Raw genomic sequence first — 26,979 nt, forward strand, 5'->3', positions numbered from 1 at the left:
CCTTCCATCCAAACTTCCCCAACATGAAGAAAAAGGGACAAGAAGCCTAGATCTAAAAGCTATCAACATAAAGTTTGGATCTTGAACACTTACAGTGGTCCAGAAATGGCTCAAATACAAACTCCAAGCTTGCCAATAGGTTCTCTACACCACAAGGGCCTTATTCTTCCTTCCAAGAGCATCAAAACTCCAAGAATAAGCTCATAAACGAAGAGGATGATATTAAGGTTTGCTTCAAACTTCTAAAGGGAAAAGGAGGTTGGAAATGGAACCCTAAATATGAGATTATATGTTTAAATACGAAGAAAACAATATAAGATCATAGGCTTAGGTTGCAGCTATTGTCACGTCATGATCATACTTATGTCAGGTCGTGACATCCTTTCAGATAGTCGTTCTCATTTTTGGCATGTCACGTCGTGACCTCCCTTTGGTCACGTCGTGACACAAGATCTTTCCCAAAAACCATGTATTTGAGTCATTTATACCCTATATCGATCCAATATGGAAAATGGGTGTTACATCTAATCCAAAAAAAATCTTCCTTAACCCCACTCCAAACATTTTTACTGCCTTGAAGTAAACATAAAAGTTATAAAAATAATTGCATCTATCTGGACTGACATTAACACCCACTTTGGTTTTACTTCTGGGGTTTCACTTAAGGATCTCCTAAGCATAATCCCATATACGAGCATAATGGTCTGTGAGCTTCCTATTAATAAATTCTAATGCTTTCTTCTTTGCCCTATAGCCTTCGTCCTTTGAAACTTCACATAGAAATTTCATCCTCGCAACTTCTTTAATCTTTCCCCCTTTCATTTTAGGCCTCCTAAACAACTGTTTAATGAATTATTTTGCAATCCAATCAGGATTGGCCAATGTAGCATACCTAAACTCCTTAATGCAAGTGTGTTTCTCATTCAATCCCTTAAATTTAAAGGACAGTTTGTTATTTATCCATGAAGCCTATAAGTTGAAGGGACATTGTTTACCATTCCTGTCCATACCATAGTTAGCTTGAAGCCATTTAGAAGAGTATCCTATCACTCTTATTGGATACCTATTAGCCACAACATAATTTGTCATACAAAACTATAATTTCTCTTAATTAGCAAACCTTTCCTCAATATGTGGTTTCATCTTCTTCTAACAAATACTAGGGTCATGCATACCATATTAAGTAGCTCTTTCACCTGACTCATCATCGATGTCCTTATCTAACCTTCCTTTATTATCAGATGTTATATCCTCTTTAATTTCTTCATTATCAATTTTATCTTGTGTAATAGGTACATGACAAAAATCATACAAAAGTTCACCGAAGCCAACATTGTTACGCAAAGAAGTGCATTCTTCTTCATCATTGTTGTTTAATAGTTTATCAACCACAAATGCTTCATTGTCTGATTGATTAGATGTTTCTATTTATAAAATAATTTCTTCAAAATATAATTCATATTGTTCCCATTTATCTCTGTAATGAAACAAATGGAAACAAAATATGCTAAAGCTAAAAGTTATGTAAAAACAAGCATATAACAATTGGCATCTTTGATATTAAGTCGTTAAGTCATTTACTTGCTATGATATTAAGTTGTTAAGTCATTTACTTACTATGATATTAAGCCATGTCTTACTAAACTAATTTCAAGAAATAACAATGTACTTTCATCTTAATATGTTAAAAGTCTAACAATTGGTAGATAACAACTTACTTTCAATCTTACTATGTTCAAGAAATAACAACATAATTCCTCTTACTTTGTAAGATAACATAACTAGGAAAAGACAACATAAAAACCTAATTCACAAGAAAGTTACGGGGAGTTAGGCTTTGTAAATAAAATTTCAAAAAGCATCAAAATTGGGACCACATCTATAGACGAGAAGAAAGGTAGCAACAGTGAAATCAAGAACATTTACCTTTGGATCCACATGCATTTCATTTGATGTTGTTGGTTCATCCATGCCCCACTTTAATGGTGATGGTGGAGTTTGTCTCCACCGAGTGTCGGGGCGTCGAGGAATTAGGGCAAACGGGGTTTGACACTTGGTTGATTAGATACACACTTAATGATAGGTGTCAACAAAACCGAACCCGAAAACCAAAAACCAAAAAAACGACAAAATTGAAATCGAAACCTAACCCTAACTGTCGGTTTTGGGTTTATATTTCTTAAAACCGAAAAAACAGGTTTTGGTTCGGTTTTGTATTTATAAGAAACCGATTAAACCTAAACCGAACCAAATATATGTATATATTCGTTATGTGAGAAAAAAAAATTTTGAAGTTTGGTCAAGCGTTTAAGGGCTTCGTCCTCCAACCTTCATGTCCCGACTTCGAATCCTATGCCTCTCACTATCGCAACTTTTATTTTGAAAGCTATGTCACGTCCCACATTTAATTTCTTAAGCTCTCACTTAGTTGATTCCCACATCGCCCATAAGACAAAACCGACACCCAACTTAGTTATTATAAAAAAGAGGCTAACTCCCATGCTTTTAAATGTAAATTTAGGAGTCCAATATCGAATCAAAGTCCTTGGTATTATATTTTCTATAAAATTCTAGAAAATATCTTCTCTATATAATGAACTTCTTGATAATATCTTAGCCTAAGTCAAAACCCATAAATCGGTTAGTTTGGGTTTAAACCCGAAACCGAACCAAGGAAAACCGAGAACTGAGATACCAAACCCATTGGTTTCGGTTTCGGTTTGTGTTAAAATTTTGAAACCGAATCTTGTCGTTTTGGGTTCGGATTTAGGTCAAAATCAACCCATGCTTACCCTTCTTAACGAGACACACTTGACATTGGTAAATTATGGTCAATGTGGCAACAATCGGTTATGTGGCACCTGATTACCGGGAGAATATGGAAAACCAATTATTTGGTTGATGTTCTAACAAAATTATAAATTATAAATATAATAATAAAATTAGAAAAATACGATGTTACAATCTAAATTTTCAATAAACTTAGGGATAAAACATTTTAATAAAATTTTACATTTTAGCCAAAAAAAAATCAAAGAAAACGACCGATCCTTTTCAAACGTAAAATTTAATAGATTATATGATTTTATCAACTAAATAATGCAATTTTACTGCAATTTAATTATAGTTCAATTACTCTAAATTAACCAAAATCCGTAATTCAAACCCGCCCTAAATAAATAAATAACCGCTTTTCTTTTTGTTTGTTTAAGCAACAAATAGTTACAAAATAGCGGTGGATCGCTTTTCTTTTTTTGTTAAACAGTGGTGGACCGCCTATTCAGTAAGATAACCGAATGGGAACAGATTGCTAAGTTTCACTGATAAGGATATGTCACCGCCAACCGGATGAAATGTATAACATTCGATAAAAAAAAATACACTTGATCACGGTTCACGGAGTCTCTATAAACTATTTGTAAATTGCCCCATTTACCAGAACTAACCCCACTCAAAATACACACGCAGGATCGATACACTCCACAAGGCCAGATGAGTCCAATATATATTATACAATGATTGGATTATTGGCTTCTTATATAAATTCTCCATTCTAAAGATCAGATTAATTTGCAAGGATCAAATTCTTTGTGGAAGCAACTAATTAAGGTTACTGAGTCGAAAAGGTTTATTAGGCTTTAAAAAGAGAGAGAGTGAGAAGATGTTGGGGCAAATTCATCTTGTTATTTGCAAGGTCGTTATGCCCTCCACCCTCATCAATACCTGCAAACATGTGCTCCATTGATGCAATCTGGAAGTCAAACATTCATGTATGCTCGGTTAGGCTACCTATTTCATTATCATATATAGTTTCACTTGAAAATTGAAATGATGTATTTAATTATACAGGAAAACAATATTTTGACATACTAACACACTCCCAACATATACTGTATGTAGCGAAACATGAAATTTTGGCAATCGTTCTTTCAAAAACTAGAATAAATGAAAACTAACTTGGAAATGAAAAACAAAGAAATATACAAACGAGAAAGATCTAAGAGTTTATGCTGCATATAGTTAAATAAATGATATTAGGCATCATGGTAAGTAAATCAATGATTGATTTGCCCCCTTTAATGGTAAAATATTAAACAAGGATATTTGTGGCCAGAAGCAATCATTTAGATTTGAATAAATTGTAGAAAATTAGATAATTTACCTATGGAAAATGTTGCAAAAGACTTACCTGCTTCACTGTTTCTTCCTTATCTTCGTTTAACTTCTTTTCCTGCTCAACAAACATAAATGTTGATTAGATTCATGTAGGGGATTATATATGATCTCAATGCATGTAACAAATAGGAGAAGGGATGTATGCGTATGATCTTAACGTTAACACCCTTGCATTTAACCAGATGAATTAGCCTCATCATACAAACAATTAACGTGTGGTGCAGTTTACAATTTTTTAAAGCATCTTCCCACTTGACTCTTAACTATGTGGCTAGCACTCTACCAATTAAACATGACCAGGTCTGTATGAAAAAAAAACTTAAGTAGAAGTTTACCTCTTCTTGGAGAGTTGATATGTAGTTCATCATCAACTGTGTCTGCATGAACAACCACAATTACTGTTAATTAATACACATAGTTTAAAAGTTGAGGAAAAAACTTTTTGAAATGAGAACTTCACATTACATGAATCACATATTCAACCTTAAAACTTTAAAATAATGGAACAAGTCAAAAAGTAGCAACAAAAGTCTAGAAAAGCGATGAATTAAAGTAGAAGCTAGAGATCGAGCAGATGAATCACCTTTATCGACCGTGTTTCCACAAGAGCAGCATGAAGTTCTTCTTCTAGTTGTGTCATGTCATTCACAGAGAGCTCCTTGGCATTATTATCTTCAACAAGCCTGTGCAAAAACTTGGATCATTACTCATATAATAATGTCAATTTCCATTATTTGGTTAACCTTGTTTTACCTGTCTACCGCATGTAGAAGCTCTTTACATGTTCTGAATTTTGTGCACTGCAGTGGAACTTCCTGTACGTATATATATAGTGCATCTCATTAAGTCACTAATTCAGTGTGTGTGTGTGTGTGTGTATATATATATATATATATATATATATATATATATATATATATATATATATATATATATATATATATATATATATATGGTGTTAAACACAATGTAGACGTTGTAGTTCATTTAGAAGTTATGGCTTACTGAATCTTTGTCATCTCCTTTGATGGTCCCGCTTTCTGGTTCAAGGCAGCTTTTCTCATACCTAGCAAGAAGATGTGCCACACTAGAGCATGCATAGTAATTAGGGAACATTTAAACGAGTAACAAACAGGCATGCATGTATTCTAGTTAATTCTATGTTGAATTAAATTAAGCAAAGGAATTCAAATACCCTAATTGGATGATCATATAACTTTGATCAGAACGCAACCATTCCAGAATTTGCCAAACATATATAAAGCTTTTCGTGGACCTAATGTAAACCTTTCCATTTTTGGTCATGGATTAACTTTATTAACTTTGTTTGGCCCATGATTAAAAGCATGACATTAAGCTCATAGAAAAAACTTAACATCCTAAGCAAACCAAAGTTAGGCATCCATTAAACCAAATATAATACTACTAAACATGCTCCTTCATTCTAGATTTCTAGTAGCTATAGGTCGTTCCAGCCTACCACTTATCGTAGATGATGTCATTTGTACTAGGTGATAATGTTCATTGTTCATGATTTCTCCAATGAAGTGACCAACAATCAACTTCCTTTACCCTTAAACTATTGGAATTGAGCCTTTAGGATCTTGAGGATTCACAACAAAAACACACATTCACACTGTAAATTATAAATGAGAAAGAAAGAGTTTAGAACACAAATTGTTTCTATATTTCGTGATGCATTAAAACTTATTACATAATGGGAGATTAAATACTCCTAGATACTAACAAAACTTCCGAGAAACTTGCATCAACAAATGCTTCAACGAGTGTGACCACATGCCACTTTATTCCCCTAAAGACATGGTCTTCAAAGAACCATATCAGATTTATTCAAATGAGCCTCTAATGTCTATAAACTAGAATTAACCTAACGCATTTCCCCCCTTAATTCTGAGTTTAAGCTATAATGCTTTCAACTCCAATCAAGTTCCTCATCTCTGTAAATGTCACACGTGGTAAAGCTTTTGTTAGAGAGTCTGCCCTCTGTTCTTCTCCACTTACATGCTTCACTTGTATCTCCTTTCTTTCAACACATCCCCGTATGAAATGGAACTTGGTGTCAATATGCTTGCTTCTTCCATAGAAAACAGGGTTCTCCATTAAAGCTATAACTAACTTGTTATCTACAAAGAGTTTGACTGCTTCTTCCTTCCACCCTGTCAACTCCTTTATTAAACTTCTCAACCACAGTGCTTGACATGCAGCTTCCGTTGCTGCCATGAACTCAACTTCGTATGAAGACAATGCCACTGTTTGTTGTTTTTGTGAAGACCAGGTGACAGCTTTTCCAGATAAGAAAAAAATGGTTCCTGTTGTACCCGTCCTATCATCCAAATCCGTTCCATGGCTGTATTGGAGTTAATTCTGGTTTGAATTTGAGTTTAATGCAATAAAGAGAATAATTGGTTACCACATTGTGGTTAACCTGGTAGTTAAAATTTTCAGTTATAATTTGGTAGTTTTAAAGCACTTTTAATTCAGATTTTAATGTGATAGAGTCTATAAATCGCAATCAGTTTGTAATTTTTTTTAGTGTGTCAAATAAAAGGCAATTCAGCAACATTTTATGTGTGCACTCTTGCCCCTGTAACAGATTTGTGCAGTTTTTTTGATCATTTTTGTAGCCTGATAATCAACACTTGGTATAAGAGCTTTCGGTTCATGCCCAAATATATCCATTATGAATCCATGTCATCATCCAACCAACTTGTTACAAGAGAGAATGGTGGAGTGCCATTTCAATGTCTGATGTTGACTCCCACGAACTACACCAAGTGGGCGATCAAAATGGAAGCTATAATGGATGCCCAAGGAGTATGGGAATCCATTGAACCAGCAGGGGGAGAAGCTGTGGATGAAAAAAAGAACAAGTTGGCTCAGGCTTATATGTTCCAATCAATACCAGAAGACATCTTGTTACAGGTGACAAAGAAGAAGACAACAAAGGAGGTGTGGGATTCTTTAAAAACAAGGTTCCTCGAGGCTGATAGAGTTCAGAAAGCAAGATTGCACACTCTCAAGAGTGAGTTCGAGGCCTTACGGATAAAAGACGGGGAGTCTATAGATGAGTTCGCAGGAAAGCTAGGTGCAATGATCTCAAAGCACAACAGTCTTGACACAACTCTTGAAGATAGTGTGCTCCTAAAAAAGCTACTTGACTCCGTCCTAGATAAATACCTGCAACTAGTAGCATCCATTGAACAATATTCAGATGTAGATGAGATGCCATTTGAGGAAGCTTTAGGAAGGCTCAAGGCCTATGAGGATCGGCTGAAACTTCGAAGCAATAACACAACCAGGGAAGGAAGTTTATTGCTCACCCTATCAGAAAGTCAAAACAATCAAAAGGCTTCGAATGGGGGTTCCTTCTCGAGTGGTAAGGGACGTGGAACATCACATCATGACAAAGGTGGTCGAAGTGGTGGACAAGGTAGAGGAAGTACACGGGGCAGAGGTGGTCGTGGAAGCTTTACAAAGTTTCATGGCTCACACAATAATCGTCAAAAAGGAAGGGATAAAAGTCATATAAAGTGTTATAACTGTGAAGAATATAGTCACTATGTATCAGAATGCAAAGCTCTAAAGGAAAGAAAATATGAAGTAAACTTGACTCAAACTCAAAATCGTGATGATGAACCAGAATCACTTTTGTTGAGTATCCTTGGGGAAGAGTCACACAACATGGTGTTACTAAATGAAGACAAAGTGTTCCCGGGACAGAACAACAGTGGTAAAGACCTTTGGTATTTGGATAATGGTGCCAGTAATCATATGACTGGCATGAGAAGTTTCTTTGCTGAACTCGATAACAAGGTGACTGGACAGGTGCGTTTTGGTGATGGTTCTAAAGTGAAGATTGAAGGAAAATGGACAATCTTGTTTAAGTGCAAGAATGGTGATCAGATACTTGTACCAGACGTATATTTCGTTCCCGCTTTGCATTGTAACATCCTGAGTCTAGGGCAGATGACAAAAGAAGGATACAAGATTGAGATGTTGCATCAATATCTATGAATTCATGATGAACATGGAAGATTGATAATGAAGGTACAATGGTCCAAGAACCAGTTGTACAAGATCACCCTCAATACTTCACAACCGATTTGTATGGCAACTAGTATTGATGATGAGGCTTGGCTATGGAATGCAAGGTTGGGGCACGTAAACTTTCGAGTTCTGGAATCAATGGTTGGAAAAGGGTTAGTAGAAGGTGTGCCAAGGATAAAACACCTGACTAAACTTTGCGATGGGTGTTTGGTCGCGAAACAAATCAGACAACCATTCCCAAAAGAAGCTATGTGGCGAGCAAGTAAACCTCTAGAGCTAATTCTCGCTGATCTTTGTGGTCCGATAACACCACAAACTTTGGCAGGTAACTGAAACTTCATGCTAATGGTCGATGACTTTAGCAGATACATGTGGGTATGTATGCTCAAATCAAAGGACGAAGTCTTTGCAGCCTTCAAGAAGTTTAAAGCTCAGGTTAAAAATGAGAGTCCATACAAGGTGAAGGTACTCAGGACAGATCGGGGAGGGGAGTTCACCTCCCAAGTTTTCTCAGAATTTTGCAGCAAATAAGGCATTAAAAGGCAATTAACTGCACCGTATTCGCCCCAACAGAACGGTGTAGTTGAGCGTCAAAATCGGATTGTTCTTGAAGCCACGAGATCATTCTTGAAGACTATGAGTGTGCCAAAAAAATTGTGGGGGAGGCTGTTCGTCACGTAGTGTATGTTCTAAATCAAATGCCAACGAAAGGAGTAAAGGACATGACACCGTATGAAGGGTGGGAAGGGAAAAAACCTACACTTGGACATGTAAAAGTGTTTGGCTGCCTTGCACACATGAAGAAGCCATCAAATCAATTAACTAAGCTAAGTGATCGAAGTATCCAGGTGGTGTATCTGGGGGTCGAACCAGGTAACAAGGCTTATAGATTGTTCAACCCTAAAGAGAATAAGATAATGGTGGGCCTAGATGTCATATTTGAAGAGAAAGTTAAGTGGAATTGGGCTGAAGCCCAAAATAATGAGCAAGGTGAACAATTTGGGTATTTAAGAAGTTTTTTTAATTCACCGACATATGGAGAAGAAGTGTATCAAAACCCGGGTGATGAAGAAAATCCTTTTTTCCAGTTTCCGGTGATTACTCCTTCAGCGACACCAACAAGCACGCGCATAGGTAATCAAACAAACTCGAACCTTCTTACGTTTGATTTTTCAAATGCATCTTTTGAGCACAACCAAGGAATAAGCCCTTCCATGTTTGGTAATACCCCTGTGCATGGGTTTCGATCTCTACCTGAAACATATGCTGAAACTCACCCCATTGAAGATGAAGAAGTAGACCTAATGTTTTTTGGTGAAGAACCCTCCACCTATTTGGAAGCAACAGGAGATCGAAACTGGTTAGAAGCAATGAAAACTGAACTTGGCTCACTTGAAAAAAATAAAACGTGGAATCTGACAGATTTGCCACGTGGACATAGACCCATTGGACTGAAGTGGGTATTTAAATTAAAAAAGATTCGGAAGGCAAAGTAATAAAATACAAAGCCCGGTTGGTTGCGAAGGGGTATGTGCAACGAAAGAGGGTTGATTTTGATGAAGTGTTTGCGCCCGTTGCACGATTGGAGACAATTCGAGTACTCCTACCTCTTGCATCAATGGGAGGCTAGAAAGTTCACCATCTTGATGTGAAATCTGCTTTCTTAAATGGAGAGTTAAAAGAAGAGGTATATGTTTCACAACCAAACGGGTTTGTTATTGCAAGCAAGGAACATCAGGTTTACAGGTTAAATAAAGCCCTCTATGGGCTACGACAGGCTCCAAGAGCGTGGAATGTTAAGCTCGACAAAACACTCAAGGATATGGGTTTTCACAGGTTCCCCCAAGAACAGACAGTGTACCAACTTCAAAACTCAAAAGCAGTGCTAATAGTTGGTTTATACGTAGATGACTTGATTGTGATAGGTACGAGTGAAGAAAAGATAGCTGAATTCAAGAATCAATTGAAGAAAGTATTCGATATGAGTGACTTGGGGTTGCTAACCTACTATCTTGGAGTTGAGGTGAAACAATGTAAAAGAGGTATATCAATCAATCAAATGGGATATCCAAAGAAATTACTAGCACCAGCAGGTATGGAAGATTGCAATGAGGCAAAATATCCAATGGAACCAAAACTAAGCTTACTTAAGAATAAAGAGGAAGGAAGAGTGGATGCTACAAAATTTCGGAGTCTCATTGGGAGCTTACGTTACCTGATACACACAAGGCCAGATCTTAGTTACTCAGTTAGGGTGGTGAGTCGATACATGGAGTCGCCTAGAGAAAGTCATTTAAAGGCAATAAAACACATTTTGAGTTATGTAAAGGGTACAGTTAATCATGTTCTTGTGTATAGACAAGGAGGAGATGGAAACTTGGTGGGTTATAGTGATAGTAGTCACGGGATGGATCGTGATGATGGAAAAGGTACCACTGGAATGACATTTGGTCACATGGAGTTCACAAAAGCAAAGGACTGTGGCTTTGTCTTCCTGTGAATTGGAATTCATGGCAGCAACATTAGCGGCGTGTCAAGCATTATGGTTGAGAAACCTATTAAAGGAATTGACCAGCTAGGAGGTTAGAAAGGTCAAGTTATATATAGACAACAAATCTGCAATAGAGCTCATGAAGAACCCTATATTCCATGGTAGGAGCAAATACATTGAGACTCGATACCATTTCATCTGTGAGTGTGTGGAAAATGGATTAATTTGTGTGGAGCATATAAGTGGAGAAGAGCAACGGGCAGATACTCTGACCAAAGCATTACCCCGGGTGAAGTTTGTTGAGATGAAAAGTCTTCTGGGAGTTGAGAAGCCTGAAGACCCTAATCAGAATTAGGGGGGAGAGTATTAGAGTTAATTCTAATTTGAATTTGAGTTTAATGGAATAAAGAAAATAATCGGTTACCACATTGTGGTTAACCTGGTAGTTAAAATTTTCAATTATAGTTTGGTAGTCTTAAAGCACTTTTAATTCAAATTTTAATGTGATAGAGTCTATAAATTGCAATTAGTTTGTAGTTTGCTTTGAGTGTGTCAAATAAAAGGCAATTCAGCAACATTTTATGTGTGCACTCTTGCCCCTGTAACAGATTTGTGTAGTCTTTTTTTATCATTTTTGTAGCCTGATAACCAACAGGATGATGTCACTAAAACCCATTATCTTCTTATCTCCACCTGTCTTGTATACAAGTCCAAAATCCTTTGTGCCTTTAACATGCCTTAATATTTTCTTTAAAGCATTAAGATGACACAGTTTTGGAGCTTCCATGTATCTGCTCATGACACCCACAAAGTAGCTAAGATCGGGTCTAGTGTGAGTTAAATACCTTAAACTTCCAGTGAGTCTTCTATAATTTGTGGCATTTACCGGTTCACCTTCTTCATCTTTCTTCAAAATCGATCTAGGTTCCATGGGATATTTAGTTGGATTACAATCCCCATCCTTGCAATTTGTAACACCTTTTCAGCATACCCAGCTTGACTTACGATGATACTTCCTTTTGTGTTAATTCGATCCCTAGACAGTAGGTCAACAAACCCAGATCGCTCATGTCAAACACTTTCTTCATTTGTTTCTTGAAGGTAGCAATTAACTCATTAATTGATCCGATTACTATCAAGTCATCCATGTACACACCAACCAACAAATTTTTTCTTTCCCTCTGAATATTGTACACACCATACTCCTGAGGGTAACGAGAGCAACCCATATCTTTCAGCACTTTATCCAGTCTTTCATTCCATGCTCTTGGGGCTTGACGAAGCCCGTAAAGAGCCTTCTTCAGTCTATACACCATGTGTTCCTTCCCTTTTATAACAAACCCATCAGGTTGAGTCGCATACACCTCTTCATGCAATATACCATTAAGGAAAGCAGACTTTACGTCTAAATGGTGAACCTTCCAGCCTTCAGTTGTTGCCAATGCTAAGATCACCCTCACCATTTCTAACCTAGCCACCGGTGCAAAAGCCTCCTCAAAGTGAACACCTTTCTTTTGCACATAGCCTTTTGCAACTACCCTGGCCTTGTGTTTGACAAGCTTTCCTTCTGCATGTTTCTTTACTTTGTAAACCCATTTCAATCCAATAGGTTTGTGGCCTTTAGGAAGAATAGTCAATTCCCATGTATCATTTTTAATGATGGATTCAATCTCTCTCTCTCTCTCTCTCTTCATGGGTTCTCTCCAAACTGGATCGTTTGCAGCTTCTAGGTAAGTAGTGGGTTCTTCTCATGCAAACATAAGTTCTTCATCTTCATCTTCTAACTGTGTACAACGATCGATTACATCACTCAGTTTTCGAAAACCCCTAACCGGTGTATCATCATATGTCGATCTGCTTGGTCTTGGATCAGATGACATGGATGTTGTATTGGATCCCTGAGCCGTTGGAGCGTTTGAAGCATAATTATCTTGAGTAGTGGGCATCTATGGTGGTGTTGAGGAGTTCGATAAGTCGTAATGAGGACTAGGGCTTCCATCTCCATCTTGGGCTTCTTTATCCTGGGCTAGCACATGGTTCTCTCCGTCTTCAACATATGAGGTTTCACTTGGAAACCCAACCCAATCTTGACCGAACACATGGGTTTCATCTTGACTCCCAGCCCATTTCCATTTCATGGCTTCATCAAAAACAACATATCTAGCCACATACTTTCTTTTTTTACTTGGACTATATAGTCTTACTCTCAGGTTCATTGTCAAGATATACTGTTGGGTTATAATCTTGATAGGTTTTTATTTTCGTAGTGTTTTAGTATTTAGTTTATCTAGTGGATTAAATATAAATGGTAGTAGCTTGAAAGTGTCAATGAAGGACCGGGTAATAGGGAGGATTAGAAAGTTGGATGGTTGCTGGAAAGGTGGGCACGTGAGTTTACTATTTGCTCCTAGACTTTAGCATGTACTAGCTATAAATAGTCTCATATCTATTGAATAAAGTGTGTAGTTTTTCTGAGTCAAGAACACTTCTTTTCTCTATATATTTTTCATATATTAAACAAAGGGTATTTTCTTTAGTTTGTGAGTGAGAAGAGTGGGACCTGATCCAACATTTGGTATCAGAGCAGGTTGAAGCATTTTGAGAGTCGGTGTCGAGAAAGGAGTAGCAGCCCTTGCCTGCAGGGCTGAGAACGAAAAATAAGAAACATGTGAGATCAGCAGATAAAATGGTGAATGGAGAGAAGAAGAAAATGAAGGGGTTCAGTCAAGTGAAAACCCCAGAAGCTTTGTAGACCAAGAAGTACTCAGTTACAGCCAAGAGGAAGGGTCATACCTGGTTAGTAGCAGAATGAAGAAAGACCGCTGCACAACAGCAAATTAGAAAGAAGAATGAAGAATTGAAGATTAACTACTATAGTAGCGAAGGCTGATAGAAAGAAAGAAGAAAGAAGAAAGAAAGAAAGAAAGAAGAAAGAAAGAAAGAAAGATGTTGGTTACATGCTTAACTGAGAAAGATGAGAAAAAAGCAAGCAGCAAGGTGAAGTGATAACAATTTTTTTGGTGATTAGAAAACAGCAAGGAGCAGAAGTAAGTTCTATGTTAGAAAGCAAGAAGCACGAAAAGAAATTAGGTTGTTATTTTAGTAGTGTTTTAGTATTTAGTTTATCTAGTGAATTAAATAAATGGTAGCAGCTTGAAAGTGTCAATGAAGGACCAGGTAATAGGGAGGATTAGAAAGTTTGATGGTTGCTAGAAAGGTGCGCACGTGAGTTTACTATTTCCTCCTAGAGTTTAGCATGTACTAGCTATAAATAGTCTCATATCTATTGAATAAAGTGTGCAGTTTTTCTGAGTCAAGAACACTTCTTTTCTCTATATATTTCTCATATATTAAACAGAGTGTATTTTCTTTAGTTTGTGAGTGAGAATAGTGGGATCTGATCCAACATATACTAGAGAAACACTACGATCACTTAACTTGGAGAGTTTATTTTGTTGGTCTTTTTGCATGAGCCACACATCCAAAAACCCTAAAGTGATCCAACGTTGGTTTCTTCCCATGCAGAGCCTCATATGGGGTTTTATTCTTCAGCTCTTTCGTTGGAACCGGTTCAAAATTTGAACAGAATGACGTATTGCTTCTCCACAAAACATCTTTGGTACCTCCATTACCTTTAACAGTGACCTTGTGGCTCTAAGAATGGTTCGATTACGCCGCTCCACTACTCTGTTTTGCTGAGGAGAGTATGGAGTGGTCAACTATCGCCTTACACCTTTCTTGTTGCAATATTCTGTGAATTCTTTTGACAAGAATTCTCCTCCATGATCTGTGCGTAGACCCTTCAAATTGTATCGGGTTTCATTTTCCACTTGAGCTTTGAAGCTCTTGAAGGCTTCAAATGCTTCATACTTTTGTTTTAACAAAAATACCCATATATACCTGCTGTAGTCATCCACTAAAAGTAGAAAGTATTTGTTAGCTGCTATCGTCTGTGGTGATATCGGGCCATAGAGATTAGCATGCACGGGCTCTAATAGAATGCTTGCTTGCCATTGAGACTCTTGTGGGAATGACTGCCGAGTTTTCTTTCCTACAAGACACCCTTCACAGACTTGAGTTTGATGCTTTATCTTTGGTACACCACGTACCATCTCTTTTCTACCATGGCTTCTAGTAGACGAAAATTGACATGCGCTAGATGTTGGATTTAATCAGTTGTTTAAGGGTAATTTGGGTCCATAATTTTCTTTATGCATAATTTGAATAAGGAAATGTAGGATAAGGTTAATTGACTAATTCTTAATGGACACGTTGGGTTTAAGAATATGGGTCAATCCTTGTACCGGTTCTTTAGGTAGTAATGGCTTAGTAGATAGTTTTTTATTGCTTGTTTTATGTTTCACGATTTCTTATCTGTTGCTAGTTTGTAAGCCTATATAAGGCATATCTTTGATTTAATTAATGGAACCCAAGAAGAAAAGTACCTTCAGTACACATCGGTAGTTTTGATAAGTGTGTGTTGTGTGTGTTTTAAAGGGCGTGTGCCAACATTTGGTATCAGAGCTAAGGTGCAGGTTTGAGAGTCATTTCAAGAAAAGGGGCCCTCTGTTGCAGGGTAGATGTAGAACGCAACTCGGTTGCATTGAAGGGGCGTAAGTAGCCGAAAAGGTGTATTCTCCATCCTTGATCAATTTGTTCAGTGTTAAAAGGAGCCTAACTAGAAGCGGAAAGACATGCAGAAGAAATCATAAACATGTGGGTTGTTTTGGTTTGGCTTGTTTGCTGAAAAAGGAAAACGGAAAAACCAGGGGATTGTTTTCGTGACTGTGAAAAAGGACTCCAAGAACGGGTTGGATCGGAAAAGGTTGGGGCTATCACAAGAAAGGAAAAATGGTGTTTGGCACCAACTTCTCGACTGGAGGTTCTAGTTGATACAGATGGCATAACAATGTTTTGTGCAGCAGGCGGCTGCAATTTATTGTGGTGATTTGCCGGTTGAAACAAGATGTGATGATGGTGAAGTCGGTCGTTGTGCTTCTCGGTATAGCATGCGATGGGAGTTAACAGAGATGAAGGAAATCGTGAGGATGCTTTGAGGTGTTTTGCTCATGATTTTCACTGGTGAAGAATACAATGGTTGTGCTATTGGCTATGAAGGCATGAACGGTGGTTCTTCCTGCGGTAAGTTGTGGGTATGTCACCGAGAAAATAGAGAGAGTTAACGAAGTTTCATGAGAAAATGAAAAGAAAAGATCTGTCAAAAGCAAGTGGCTTTAGGTTTGTTTCGTTTTGCAGGTGAAAGAAGACGGGAAAAGCGGATGGCTTTGTTTTCTTGATCGGTGAAAGAAGGTTGTGTCACAGAAGTGTTATGCGCAAACAGGTTCTATGTTGTGACAAACAACAGCCGGGTATTGAAGACTTTGAACATTACTGAGGTGAAGGTCCGGTTTCCGGAAAAAGTCGTGATTGGGTGAGGACTTTGGACGTGACCGAGGTGGAGGTTGGGTGTCCGGGAAAGGTCAAGAATCAAGATGAAAAAAAGGGATTAAAGGTTGTTTTGAACAAATGGTATGAACAACCGATTAAGGGGGTGATTGTTGGATTTAATCGGTTGTTTAAGGGTAATTTGGGTCCATAATTTTCTTTATGCAAAATTTGAATAAAGAAATGTAGGATAAGGTTAATTGACTAATTCTTAATGGACACGTTGGGTTTAAGAATATGGGTCAATCCTTGTACCGGTTCCTTAGGTAGTAATGGCTTAGTAGATAGTATTTTATTGCTTGTTTTATGTTCCACGATTTCTTATTTGTTGCTAGTTTGTAAGCCTATATAAGGCATATCTTTGATTTAATTAATGGAACCCAAGAAGAAAAGTACCTTCAGTGCACATCGGTAGTTTTGATAAGTGTGTGTTGTGTGTGTTTTAAAGGGCGTGTGCCAACACTAGACGTGCATGCCAAAGCCAAGCCTTATCATCTAGTTTTGCATGAAGGCAGACGGGTTGGGTTGTGTGCCGTAAGATCTTGTATAGATGATTATGTGAGCGTTGTACCTTCATCACGAGTCTCTTGTATTTGTCACACACCTTCAAAAAGTTTTCTTTCATTGTGATGCCATATCCTTCTGTCATTTGCCCCCAAACTGAGAATGTTACTACGGAGAGCTAGAATGTTGTAAACGTTCTGTAGTAACATTTGCAATAATTAGTTGTTCTTTGTTCTTGCAGTTAAGTAGCATCGTCCCTTTTCCTTTTATGTAGACTCTGGATCCATCTTCGAATCGCACTTCACCCGTGAATGTTTCGTCTAGCTCTGCAAAATAGCTCAGCTCCCCTGTCATATGATCGATGGCACCATTATCTAGGTACCATGTATCCTTCTCGATTCTGTGGTTGTTCGGAAATACTTTATCTTTGTTCAATAGTACCACTTCTTCTCTTTCTCCATACACTGTCAGTAGCAGTGTTGTCTCATCTTCTTGTGCTTGGGTGAGATGAACATCGCCTTCGTTACGTTTTGGATTAGGGCAATCGGAGGCGAAGTGACCGAAAGCGTCACAGTTGAAGCACTTAATATGCTTCTTATCGCGGTTCCTCCATCCTTCTTTGTTGTTGTCTCGTAACTGGTAACCACCCCGACCAACTCTTCCATGTGAGTTGCCTCTTCCTCGTCCACTGTTCCGTCCTCCACGTTCGTTGTTTGAAGAACCATGCCCCCTCCCACCGGAGGTTTTCCCATAATTTTTCTGCCCACCTTGACCCTCTGAACGAGTCAGTAACAAGCTGTCTTCGGTCGTTGTGTTTTCCGATCGAAGTTTTAAATGGGATTCGTAAGCTTTAAGTATTCCAATGGCTTCTTCGAACGACATGTCGTCTACATCGGCGTATTGCTCAATGGAGGCAATGAGTTGCATGTATTTGTCTGGGACAAAGTCATGTAGTTTTCTAACTAGCACTCCGTTGGCTAGGCTCTCACCAAGGCTTACATAATTTGAGCTTATCCCACTTAATTTTCCTACAAATTCATCGATCGTTTCTCCTTCCCTCATTCTTAAAGAATCAAACTCACTCTTGAGTGCATTCTTTCTTGCCTTCTGAACCCGATCAATACCCAAGTAGCGATTCTTCAGTGAATCCCATACTTCTTTTGCCCTTTTCTTTTGTGCAACTTGAAGAATCACGTCATCAGGTAACACCTGGAAAATAAATGCCCGAGCCTTTTTGCTTTTCTTTTCATCAACAGCCACGCCAACTCAGTGCTTGATGGATTCCCATACTCCTTGGGCATCCATTAACGCCTCCATCTTTATTGCCCATGTTGTGTAGTTCGTGGGTGACAACATTGGGTATTGGAGTGGTACACCTCCATTCGTGTTCTCCTTTGATTGTATGAGTGCCATTAGTAAAGCTCACACCAAGCTCTGATTGTGAACCCGAAAGCTCTGATACCAACTTTTGGAATTGAGCCTTTAGGATCTTGATGATTCACAACAAAAACACACACTTACACGGTAAACTATAAATGAGAAAGAGTGAGTTTAGAGCACAAACCAGTTCCATATTTCGTGATGCATTAAAACTGATTATACATAATAGGAGATTAAATACTGCTAGCTACTAACAAAACTTCCGAGAAACTTGCATCAACAAATGCTTCAACGAGCGTGGCCACATGCCACTTTATTCTCCTAAAGACATGGTCTTTAGAGGACCATATCAGATTTATTCAAATGAGCCTCCAACGGCTATAAACTAGAATTAACCTAACATAAACTGCCCAAAAGACATCCCCTTTAAGACCACTTCGTATGCAACCCTTGTCACTCCATATAATATATAGCCTTATAGTGCACCATCATTCGTGTCCCTTTCGTGATCACCATGATGCTAGCTAGCTGACACATTTGTCCATGATTACATGTTTTTCAAACTTCACCAACCATGTGCTTTGTCGTATGCTATTTTTCCTAGAAGATTTTACAAAAAAATATCTTCCAAAATCTATGAATTCTAACAAATCAAGTTAAGGTCATGGATCTAAGCTATAATAACCCATCCTACATGGACACAAAGTAAGAACTGGTAGCAGCTAGCCTCTTGTGAGCCTTAGATTGTGGGCTACCTATAACTTCCACGCACCATGGGTATAAGTTGATCTAAATTAATCTATAATTGTAGGTTAGGGTTGTTACAACGTTTTTATCAAAGCAATAGCCATCAAAGTGTGATGAGTTAGAGACTCATGCATCTCCTCAAGTATTGATCCTTGGAGCGGACCTCAACTATTGTTCAAGTGAAGAGTTTTTAATAATCCAATCTCACATGAATATAAAGCAAGAATCATGAACCCATTACAATCTTAATTTGCACCATGGTTTGAAGTTGGTCCTTATGTTATTGGGTTATAAACTTTGGGTTTGGGGTATCGATCATATCAACCTTTGATTTCCATTAACATTTATCCCAAGTCATGTGACTTTGTTGCTTATATTGAACCAATAAAGAGATGTTACCAACCAACTTCATAGATCCTAATTAATACATTTTTTAAATTTCTTTATAATTTTAATGATGATAAAACAAAACACGATGCTTGGCAATTTTTGGGTGTGTCTCCCAAAAACCCTAGGAAATTAAGACTAATACTAGAATTGATTAAAAAAAAACTTTTTTGTCTCCCATTTCCTATTCCCTTTCTGTAAAAATTCATTTGGTAGTTAACAAATTGAAATTAATTTGTTAAATGGTGCATTGTGTATGATTGTGTTATTTCTGGGTAGATTGTGTAAGTTTTATGCAGGTAAGAATGGTTCGGGTTAATGAGCGGATCTTTGATGGTTTGTGGGTTGCTCCATATATCCGAAGTACTTAATGTTGAATCTGTTGTCATTTGGGAGAGATCATCATCAGATTAAAAGATATTTTCTCTCATATTTCCTCTCGTTTTGTGTTAGGTTTTCCTCAGATTAGGGTTTAATAATTTTGTATGTAATAAGTTCGATCTTGTTCTTATTCTTTTCATCTGAGTGAGAGGGTTATTGTAGTAAGGTTTCTGATGTAAGTTGATGTATAATCGAACTGGTTTATAGTGAATAAACTGTTCAAGTTGGGAAGTTCTTGTGTTTGTGTTTTTTAAGATGGTATTAGAGCTTTCAGGCTCCGATTTGTTGTTCTAGACGCTCGATTGTGGTTTCCATCATCAGATCGTCAATCTCATAACGGTATTTTCTGATTCCCCTTCTTGTGTAGATCATTCTTGTTGTTGTTTGATCTAGGGTTCTGTTCTTGTGTGGATCTTTCCATTTCTATATTTTTTGTTTAAGATCCTAGTACTGTGAGACTGTTTTGGATCCTTGAAGGTAATAAGTGAAGGTGAAACAAACACTTTGGGTATTAGGACTTCGCTTCTGTCGGTCTTCAAACTTCTATCATATCGATCAATCTCTAGTCTGAAATAACTCTCTAGGGGTCGGGTTTGATCACTGATAAACCCTAGTAGAGAATGGACATAGAGAGTCGATTATTTGTAGTTCCTTCCAACTCTCTGTGAGGACTTTCTTGTTTCCTTTTTTTTCTTGTTTGATTGTTAACATTGTTTTGATTGGTTGATCTGGTTGTCTTGCATACACCAGTTAATTTTTTAGGTTCTTGCATTATAATTGTTTTTGACACTGTACTGATTGTCTTGGGCCCTAACATACTTGGTGACCATCTGGACATTAGATCAGTACTGTTGTCTATTTTGTTTGTGGTGTTATTTTTTGCTTCTTTATCTTGTTGACTAAATGGTCGGTGACCCTGCTTCAGCTGGTGATCCTGGTTCTACACCGAGTGGAAGTAGAAAGGATGAGTCAATTAATTTTGATGATCCTCTCTATATTCACCCATCTGATAATGCTATTACTTCAATAGTTACTACAAAGTTAACTGGAAATGAAATGTTTAGGTTATAGAAGAGTTCTATTTCTAAAGCTCTCAAAGCTAGGAATAAACTTGGATTTATTGATGGTTCTCTTAAGAAAACTAATGTTGATGAGTCAAAAAATCTAAGTGGGATAAGGCTAATGCTATTGTATGTTCCTGGCTTTTATCTTCTATTTCTGACTCTATATATCAGAGTCAAGCTTACTCTGAGGTGGCTGAGGATATTTGGAATAATCTCTTTGAAACATATAATAAGTCAGATGGTTCAGTTGTGTTTAATATACATCAACAGATTAATACTCTTAAACATAATGGAATTTCTTTGTCTGATTATTTTAATAAACTTGATTCCTTGTAGAAGGAATTTGATGGTCTTACTAGTTTGACTGAGTGCACTTGTGAGGCTTCAATCAAGCTAAAAGATCATTCTATCTCATGAAACTTATGCAGTTTTTATCTGGACTTGATGAGTCCTATAGTCCAGTAAAGAGTCATATTTTACTAATGGAACCTTTACTTAATGTTAAAACTGCATTTTCTATTCTTTCAAGAGAAGAATCTATTCAAATAAATGGATCCTTATTTTCTCTTCAGTCTTCACAGTCTTTGTCTAAGTCTCAACCTGCTTCTTTTAATAGCAGGTTTAATAACAGATCTGGTTTCAATAACACTAATAAAAATAAAACTCAATATGTTCAGTGTAAAAATTGTGGAATTAAGGGTCATTCAATTGAGAAATGTTATAAGCTAATTGGTTATCCTAAGGATTTTAAATCAAGGAATGAGTCTAATAATCAGAATGGCTTCAATAAAAAAATTTCTGCCAATTCCTATACTACTACCTCAGGGAGTGCTATCCCGTCTAGTTCCCTTGATTCTAATGGGGAATCAGAGTTTCATCAGCTCACTAAGGAGCAATACTTCAAATTCTTACAACTTATTGGTGATAGACAACTTAATGAGGAAACTTCTGCATATGATTGCTTCTGAGTCTCTTCTTCATGACACTGTGGATGTGTCTAAACTAGATCTTCTTGTTAGTCATCCTAATGGTACTTCAACTAAAATTGAAAAAATTGGCAATATGAATATGTTCAATTCTTTGACTCTTTTTGATGTTTTTATTGTTCCTGATTTTAATGTTAACTTGTTGTTTGTTCATAAGGTTTGGAAAGATAGTAATTGTGAGGTTGTTTTTAATGAACATAGTTATAAAATTCAGGGTTTACAATCAAAGGAGATGGTGGGGAATGGTAGAGAATCTGGGGGTCTCTATTACATAAATAGTGTACCTTCAAGTAATTCATGTAGTGTTAATCATTCTGTGTCTATGTGTTGTGTGTCCAAATTAACTTGGCATAATAGACTTGGTCATCCTTCTGATCAAGCCTTAGGATCTCTAAGAACTAAACTAAATTTCAGTAATGAAGTATTGCCACCTTGTGATGTATGTCATAAGGCAAAGCAAACTAGAGAATCTTTTCCTGTTAGTCAACATGTTACTACTAAGCTTGGTGAGTTAATTCATTTGGATGTTTGGGGACCCTATAGAGTGACAACCTCAAAAGGGTTTAGGTATTTTTTGACCATTGTTGATGATTATTCTAGAGCTACATGGGTTTATCTGTTGAAATCAAAAGATGAAGTTTATCGTTGTGTTCTTGTTTTCTTTAATATTTTGTTTAATCAATTTGGGGTTAAAATCAAAACAGATAGGTCAGATAATGGAACTGAGTTTTTGAACTATAAAATGAGACAATTAATGGAATCAAAAGGTATTTTGCATCAAACTTCATGTGTTCACAATCCACAACAAAATGGAGTTGTTGAAAGAAAACATAAACACATTCTTAATGTTACTAGATCTTTGATGTTTCAATTTGGATTACCTTTAAAATTTTGGGGAGAAGTGATTTTAACTGCTGTTTTTTTAATTAATAGAGCTCCTACATCTGTTTTAAATGGATCTTCTCCTTATGAGTTGGTTTATAAAGTTACTCCTGTTTTTGATAAACTTAGGGTGTTTGGTTGTTTATGTTTTGCAACAAAGTTGAATAATTCTGATAAGTTTTCTGAAAGAGCTGATAAAAGTATATTTCTTGGTTATGCTTTTGATAAAAAAAAAGGTTATAAAGTTTTAAGTCTTGATTCAAATCTTGTTTTTGTTTCCAGGGATATAAAATTCTATGAATCTGTTTTTCCTTTCAAGTTAAAGCATTCATCTTTAACAGATAAATCTACTGTTTCATTAGATGATCTCTTTTCCTATGATGAGTCAATATCTTCTACTATTTTACTAGACAATAATGATTTAGAAGAATTGAGAGGTGCCCATCAGTTGAATGGTGCTAGTGCAAACCAGAACTTGGATGAGACTTTTCCCTCTAATGTCAGCAACCAGTCTGGTGAGGTAGATGTGCCTTCATCTGATGAGGTGGTTCCAACTTCTTCCTTATTGACTGAGGAAAATGTTTCATTTGATACTAACCCTTCTGATGGTCAGTTTTCTAGGGTCACAAGGTCAGGACGTATTGTTCATATGCCCTCTAGATTTAGTGATTATGTTGTGGAAGGGAAACATAAATATGCTATAGAGAGGTCTGTTAATTACTCAGCTTTAAATTCTAAAAATCTTTGTTTTGTTGCTAGTCTTAATAAAATAGTCGAACCTAAAACCTATAGTGATGCAGTTTTAGATCCTAAATGGATAAAAGCAATGAATGAGGAAATGGAAGCTCTATATAGGAATAATACTTGGGAAATTGTAGATCTTCCCAAGGGAAGAAAAGTTATTGGTTGCCGTTGGATTTATAAAATTAAATATAAATCAAATGGAGAAATTGAAAGGTATAAAGCTAGGTTAGTTGCTAAAGGGTACAATCAAAGAGAAGGTATAGATTATGAGGAAACTTTCTCTCCTATTGCTAAAATTGTTACTGTTAGGGTTTGTTTAACTTTAGCCATTCATCATGCATGGCCATTATATCAATTGGATATAAATAATGCTTTCTTATATGGTGATCTATCTTAAAATGTTTACATGCAATTTCCTGAAGGATATCATTCAAAAAAAGGATAACATAGTTTGTAGATTGATTAAATCACTTTATCGACTTAAACAAGCACCTAGGAAATGGAATGAGAAACTGAGTTCTTCTCTTTCTTCATTTGGTTTTGAACAAAGTATCAATGATTACTCATTATTTGTTAAAAAGGTAAAACATGTTATAGTTATTTTGTTGGTGTATGTGGATGAGATTATTATCACTGGAAATTGTAGAGATGAATTGGAAAATGTTAAAAAGTTTTTAAAATCTCAATTTTTAATAAAAGATTTAGGAGAATTGAAATATTTTCTTGGAATTGAAGTAATTAAAACTGATCAAGGTATTTGTCTAAATCGAAGGAAATATTGTTTGGAATTGTTACAAGAGTTTGGCATGCTAGCTTGCAAACCTGTTAAAACTATTTTGGAACCTAATCTTGTTATTAAGAGGGAATGTGATTTAGATCCCTTTGATTATGTGGTAAACATTACAGAATTTCAAAAACTAATTGGTAAATTGATTTATTTAACTATGACACGCCCTGATATTTCATATGTTGTCCAAATTTTAAGTCAATACATGCACAAGCCTTATAAGTCTCATGTGAATATTGCATTAAGACTATTAAGGTACTTGAAAGATTGTCCAGGGAAAGGAATTCATATAACAAAAAATGATTCTCTTAGTCTTATTGGATTTGTTGATGCTTATTGGGCTAAGTGTATTTTCAGTAGAAGGTCTGTTACAGGATATCTCGTTTATTTTGTTGGTTCTCTTGTATCTTGGAAAAGCAAGAAACAGAGTACTGTTTCTCGTTCTTCCATTGAATCTGAATACAGAGCTTTAGGTGCTGTAACTTGTGAAATTATTTGGATTTTAAAATTACTGTGTGATTTGGGAATAACTGGTTTAAATCCAGTTAATATTTTTTGTGATAATGAATCAGCAATTAAACTTGTACTAAATCCAGTTTTTCATGAAAGGTCTAAACATTTTGAAGTAGATCTACATATTGTTAGAGAAAAGGTTGAAAATGGTGTTATAAAAGTTAATAGAGTTGAGTCTTTAAATCAAAATGCTGATGTTTTAACTAAAGCTCTTGGATCTTCTCAACATGAATATATTTCTAGTACACTTGGTTTAATAAATGTTTTTAAAACATAATAAATCATAAATTAAATTAATGTTCAGTTGGTGGGGGGGGGGGGGGGGGGGGGGAGGGGTGTTAAAGTTAACAAACTAAAATTAATTTGTTAAAGGGTGCATTGTGTATGATTGTGTTATTTGTGGGTAGATTGTGTAAGTTTTATGCAGGTACGAATGATTCAGGTTAATGCGCGGAGTTTGATGGTTTGTGGGTTGCTCCATATATCCAAAATACTTAATGTTGAATCTGTTGTCATTGTCATTTGGGAGAGATCATCATCAGATTAAAAGATATTTTCTCTCATATTTCCTCTCGTTTTGTGTTAGGGTTTTCTCAGATTAGGGTTTCATAATTTTGTATGTAATAAGTTCAATCTTGTTCTTACTCTTTTCATCTGAGTGAGAGGGTTATTGTAGTAAGGTTTCTGATGTAAGTTGATGTATAATCAAACTGGTTTATAGTGAATAAACTGTTCAAGTTGGGAAGTTCTTGTGTTTGTTTTTTTAAGACTTTCCTTATTATTACAATATAAATATTTTATTGGATAGATGTTCGTGCATGAGTTGAAGTGATGGTTCATTTGAAATCGAAATTCAACTACAAATATAGCATCCACAATAGAGCTTATACAAAAACTTAGAGTAATTACAATATAGCTTATTCAAAGACTTATTAATTATAAGGTTTTTCATATTAAAAAAAAAAAAAAACAAAACTTATGTGATGGTAGTAGGAGCTTTTATTTAGAAAGCATGACTTGCAAAGTCTCAGAAATCTCACAAGTGAGCTTAAGTTTTTTTTTAATGTTTTTCTGTTTCTTTATCTCTTAATTTCTATGAATTTATAATCATGCGGCCCCGGCACACTAATTAATAAATTAAGCAGATGGGATTCGCTAGACATCCATAACACGACCTTATTGGGGAGCTTTTTGAGTCAAATGAGCTTCTCAATGCTAAACAAGCTATTGCGAGGGCTTTCATTTTACTTTTAAATTTACAAGCTTATCATATGGAGCTTTTTCATAATTATAATGTTTAATTCAATTACATGAAACCTTTCAATTTGGTAGATACGTAGAACCCATAAATAAGCTTTTGTTACTACAGTGGTGTGGAGATACTTCTAAGTTTTTAGTTTTGTTGACCTGGTGCTTATTTGGAATAAAAATAAATAAATAAATAAAAAGCTTATTAATTTGAAAAGCTTTCTAATGCTCTTGTACTGAGAATAGTTGCTTTTTTGGTTGCTTACTTGTGCTCTAGAAATCTTAAGTTTTTTGAGATCTAGGGACTAGGATTGTGTCCACTTCTATACTGACGATTCTCCTGAAAACTGAAAGTACGTAAAATCTTTACGAATTTTCTTTTTTCACGTTAATAGACAATTTTTTTTTTATAAATGAACAAAAAGAGCTAGTAATACAATAAGTAATTCAAGAGTTCGTGTCGTTACTACATCATAACAGAAATGGAAATGAGAAGGAAGCAAGCAAGCAAGGTTAGAAAGAGGACATGACAATTGACAAAAACCCCAGGAAAAATCGAATCAACATAATTTGGCTAGCTAGAGATCTCGTTGAAGTACGGAGATGATATATATATATACACAGATTGTAACTAAAGGTGATGATCCCTACAGAACAGCGTGTGTAGAGAAATACGATCGAGAGCGCATATATATATATATATATATATATATATATATATATATATATATATATATATATATATATATATATATATATATATATATATATATATATATATATATATATATATAGGAACAAAAATTCAAAATTCAGGCCGAAGAATAAGATACAAACAGTACTGGAAGTCACCTGTTACTACTAGCGCTGCTGCAGAATTCATAGAGTTTGCCGCGGGCGGAGAATACGATGACGGCGACATCCACATCGCAGAGCACGGAAAGGTGTCGTGCTTTCTTTATTAATCCCGTTCTCCGCTTCGAAAACGCCACTAACCTGCTACTCTTATCTTCGATCCGCTTTATTTCAAGCTTTCTCCTCCCCATTGATATTGATCGATTATCTATCCGACCCGACGACGAATCTTGTAGCTAGACCTAACTTTCATGGTAAATATATGTATGCCCTAGCAATGCCTTATCCCTATTTCTATCTCTGTATTATTTATTTATGAAC

The 26,979-nt window shown here is 36.2% G+C and overlaps 1 protein-coding gene across 3 annotated transcripts; it reads right to left on the bottom strand.

Moving 5' to 3' along the window:
- Window positions 1–3,332: 3,332 nt before the first annotated feature.
- LOC145041044 (MADS-box protein FLOWERING LOCUS C-like) lies at window positions 3,333–26,979 on the bottom strand. 3 transcript variants are annotated; one of them, XM_078988949.1, is made up of 7 exons: window positions 26,656–26,979; window positions 5,182–5,242; window positions 4,930–4,991; window positions 4,760–4,859; window positions 4,512–4,553; window positions 4,190–4,231; window positions 3,333–3,751 (listed from the first exon to the last, which is right to left on the bottom strand). In XM_078988949.1, the coding sequence occupies exons 1-7, from the start codon at window positions 26,847–26,849 to the stop codon at window positions 3,632–3,634; spliced, it is 621 nt and encodes a 206-aa protein (XP_078845075.1). In that variant the 5' UTR covers window positions 26,850–26,979; the 3' UTR covers window positions 3,333–3,631. The 3 variants fall into 3 exon arrangements, with proteins under 3 accessions (XP_078845075.1, XP_078845074.1, XP_078845076.1); XM_078988948.1 differs by having other exon boundaries at window positions 5,182–5,263; window positions 26,656–26,978; XM_078988950.1 differs by having other exon boundaries at window positions 3,634–3,751; window positions 4,163–4,231; window positions 5,182–5,263; window positions 26,656–26,978.

This window comes from Lactuca saligna, chromosome 4 (assembly GCF_052625555.1).
Source record: "Lactuca saligna cultivar CGN05327 chromosome 4, ASM5262555v1, whole genome shotgun sequence".
Lineage (NCBI taxonomy): Eukaryota > Viridiplantae > Streptophyta > Magnoliopsida > Asterales > Asteraceae > Lactuca > Lactuca saligna.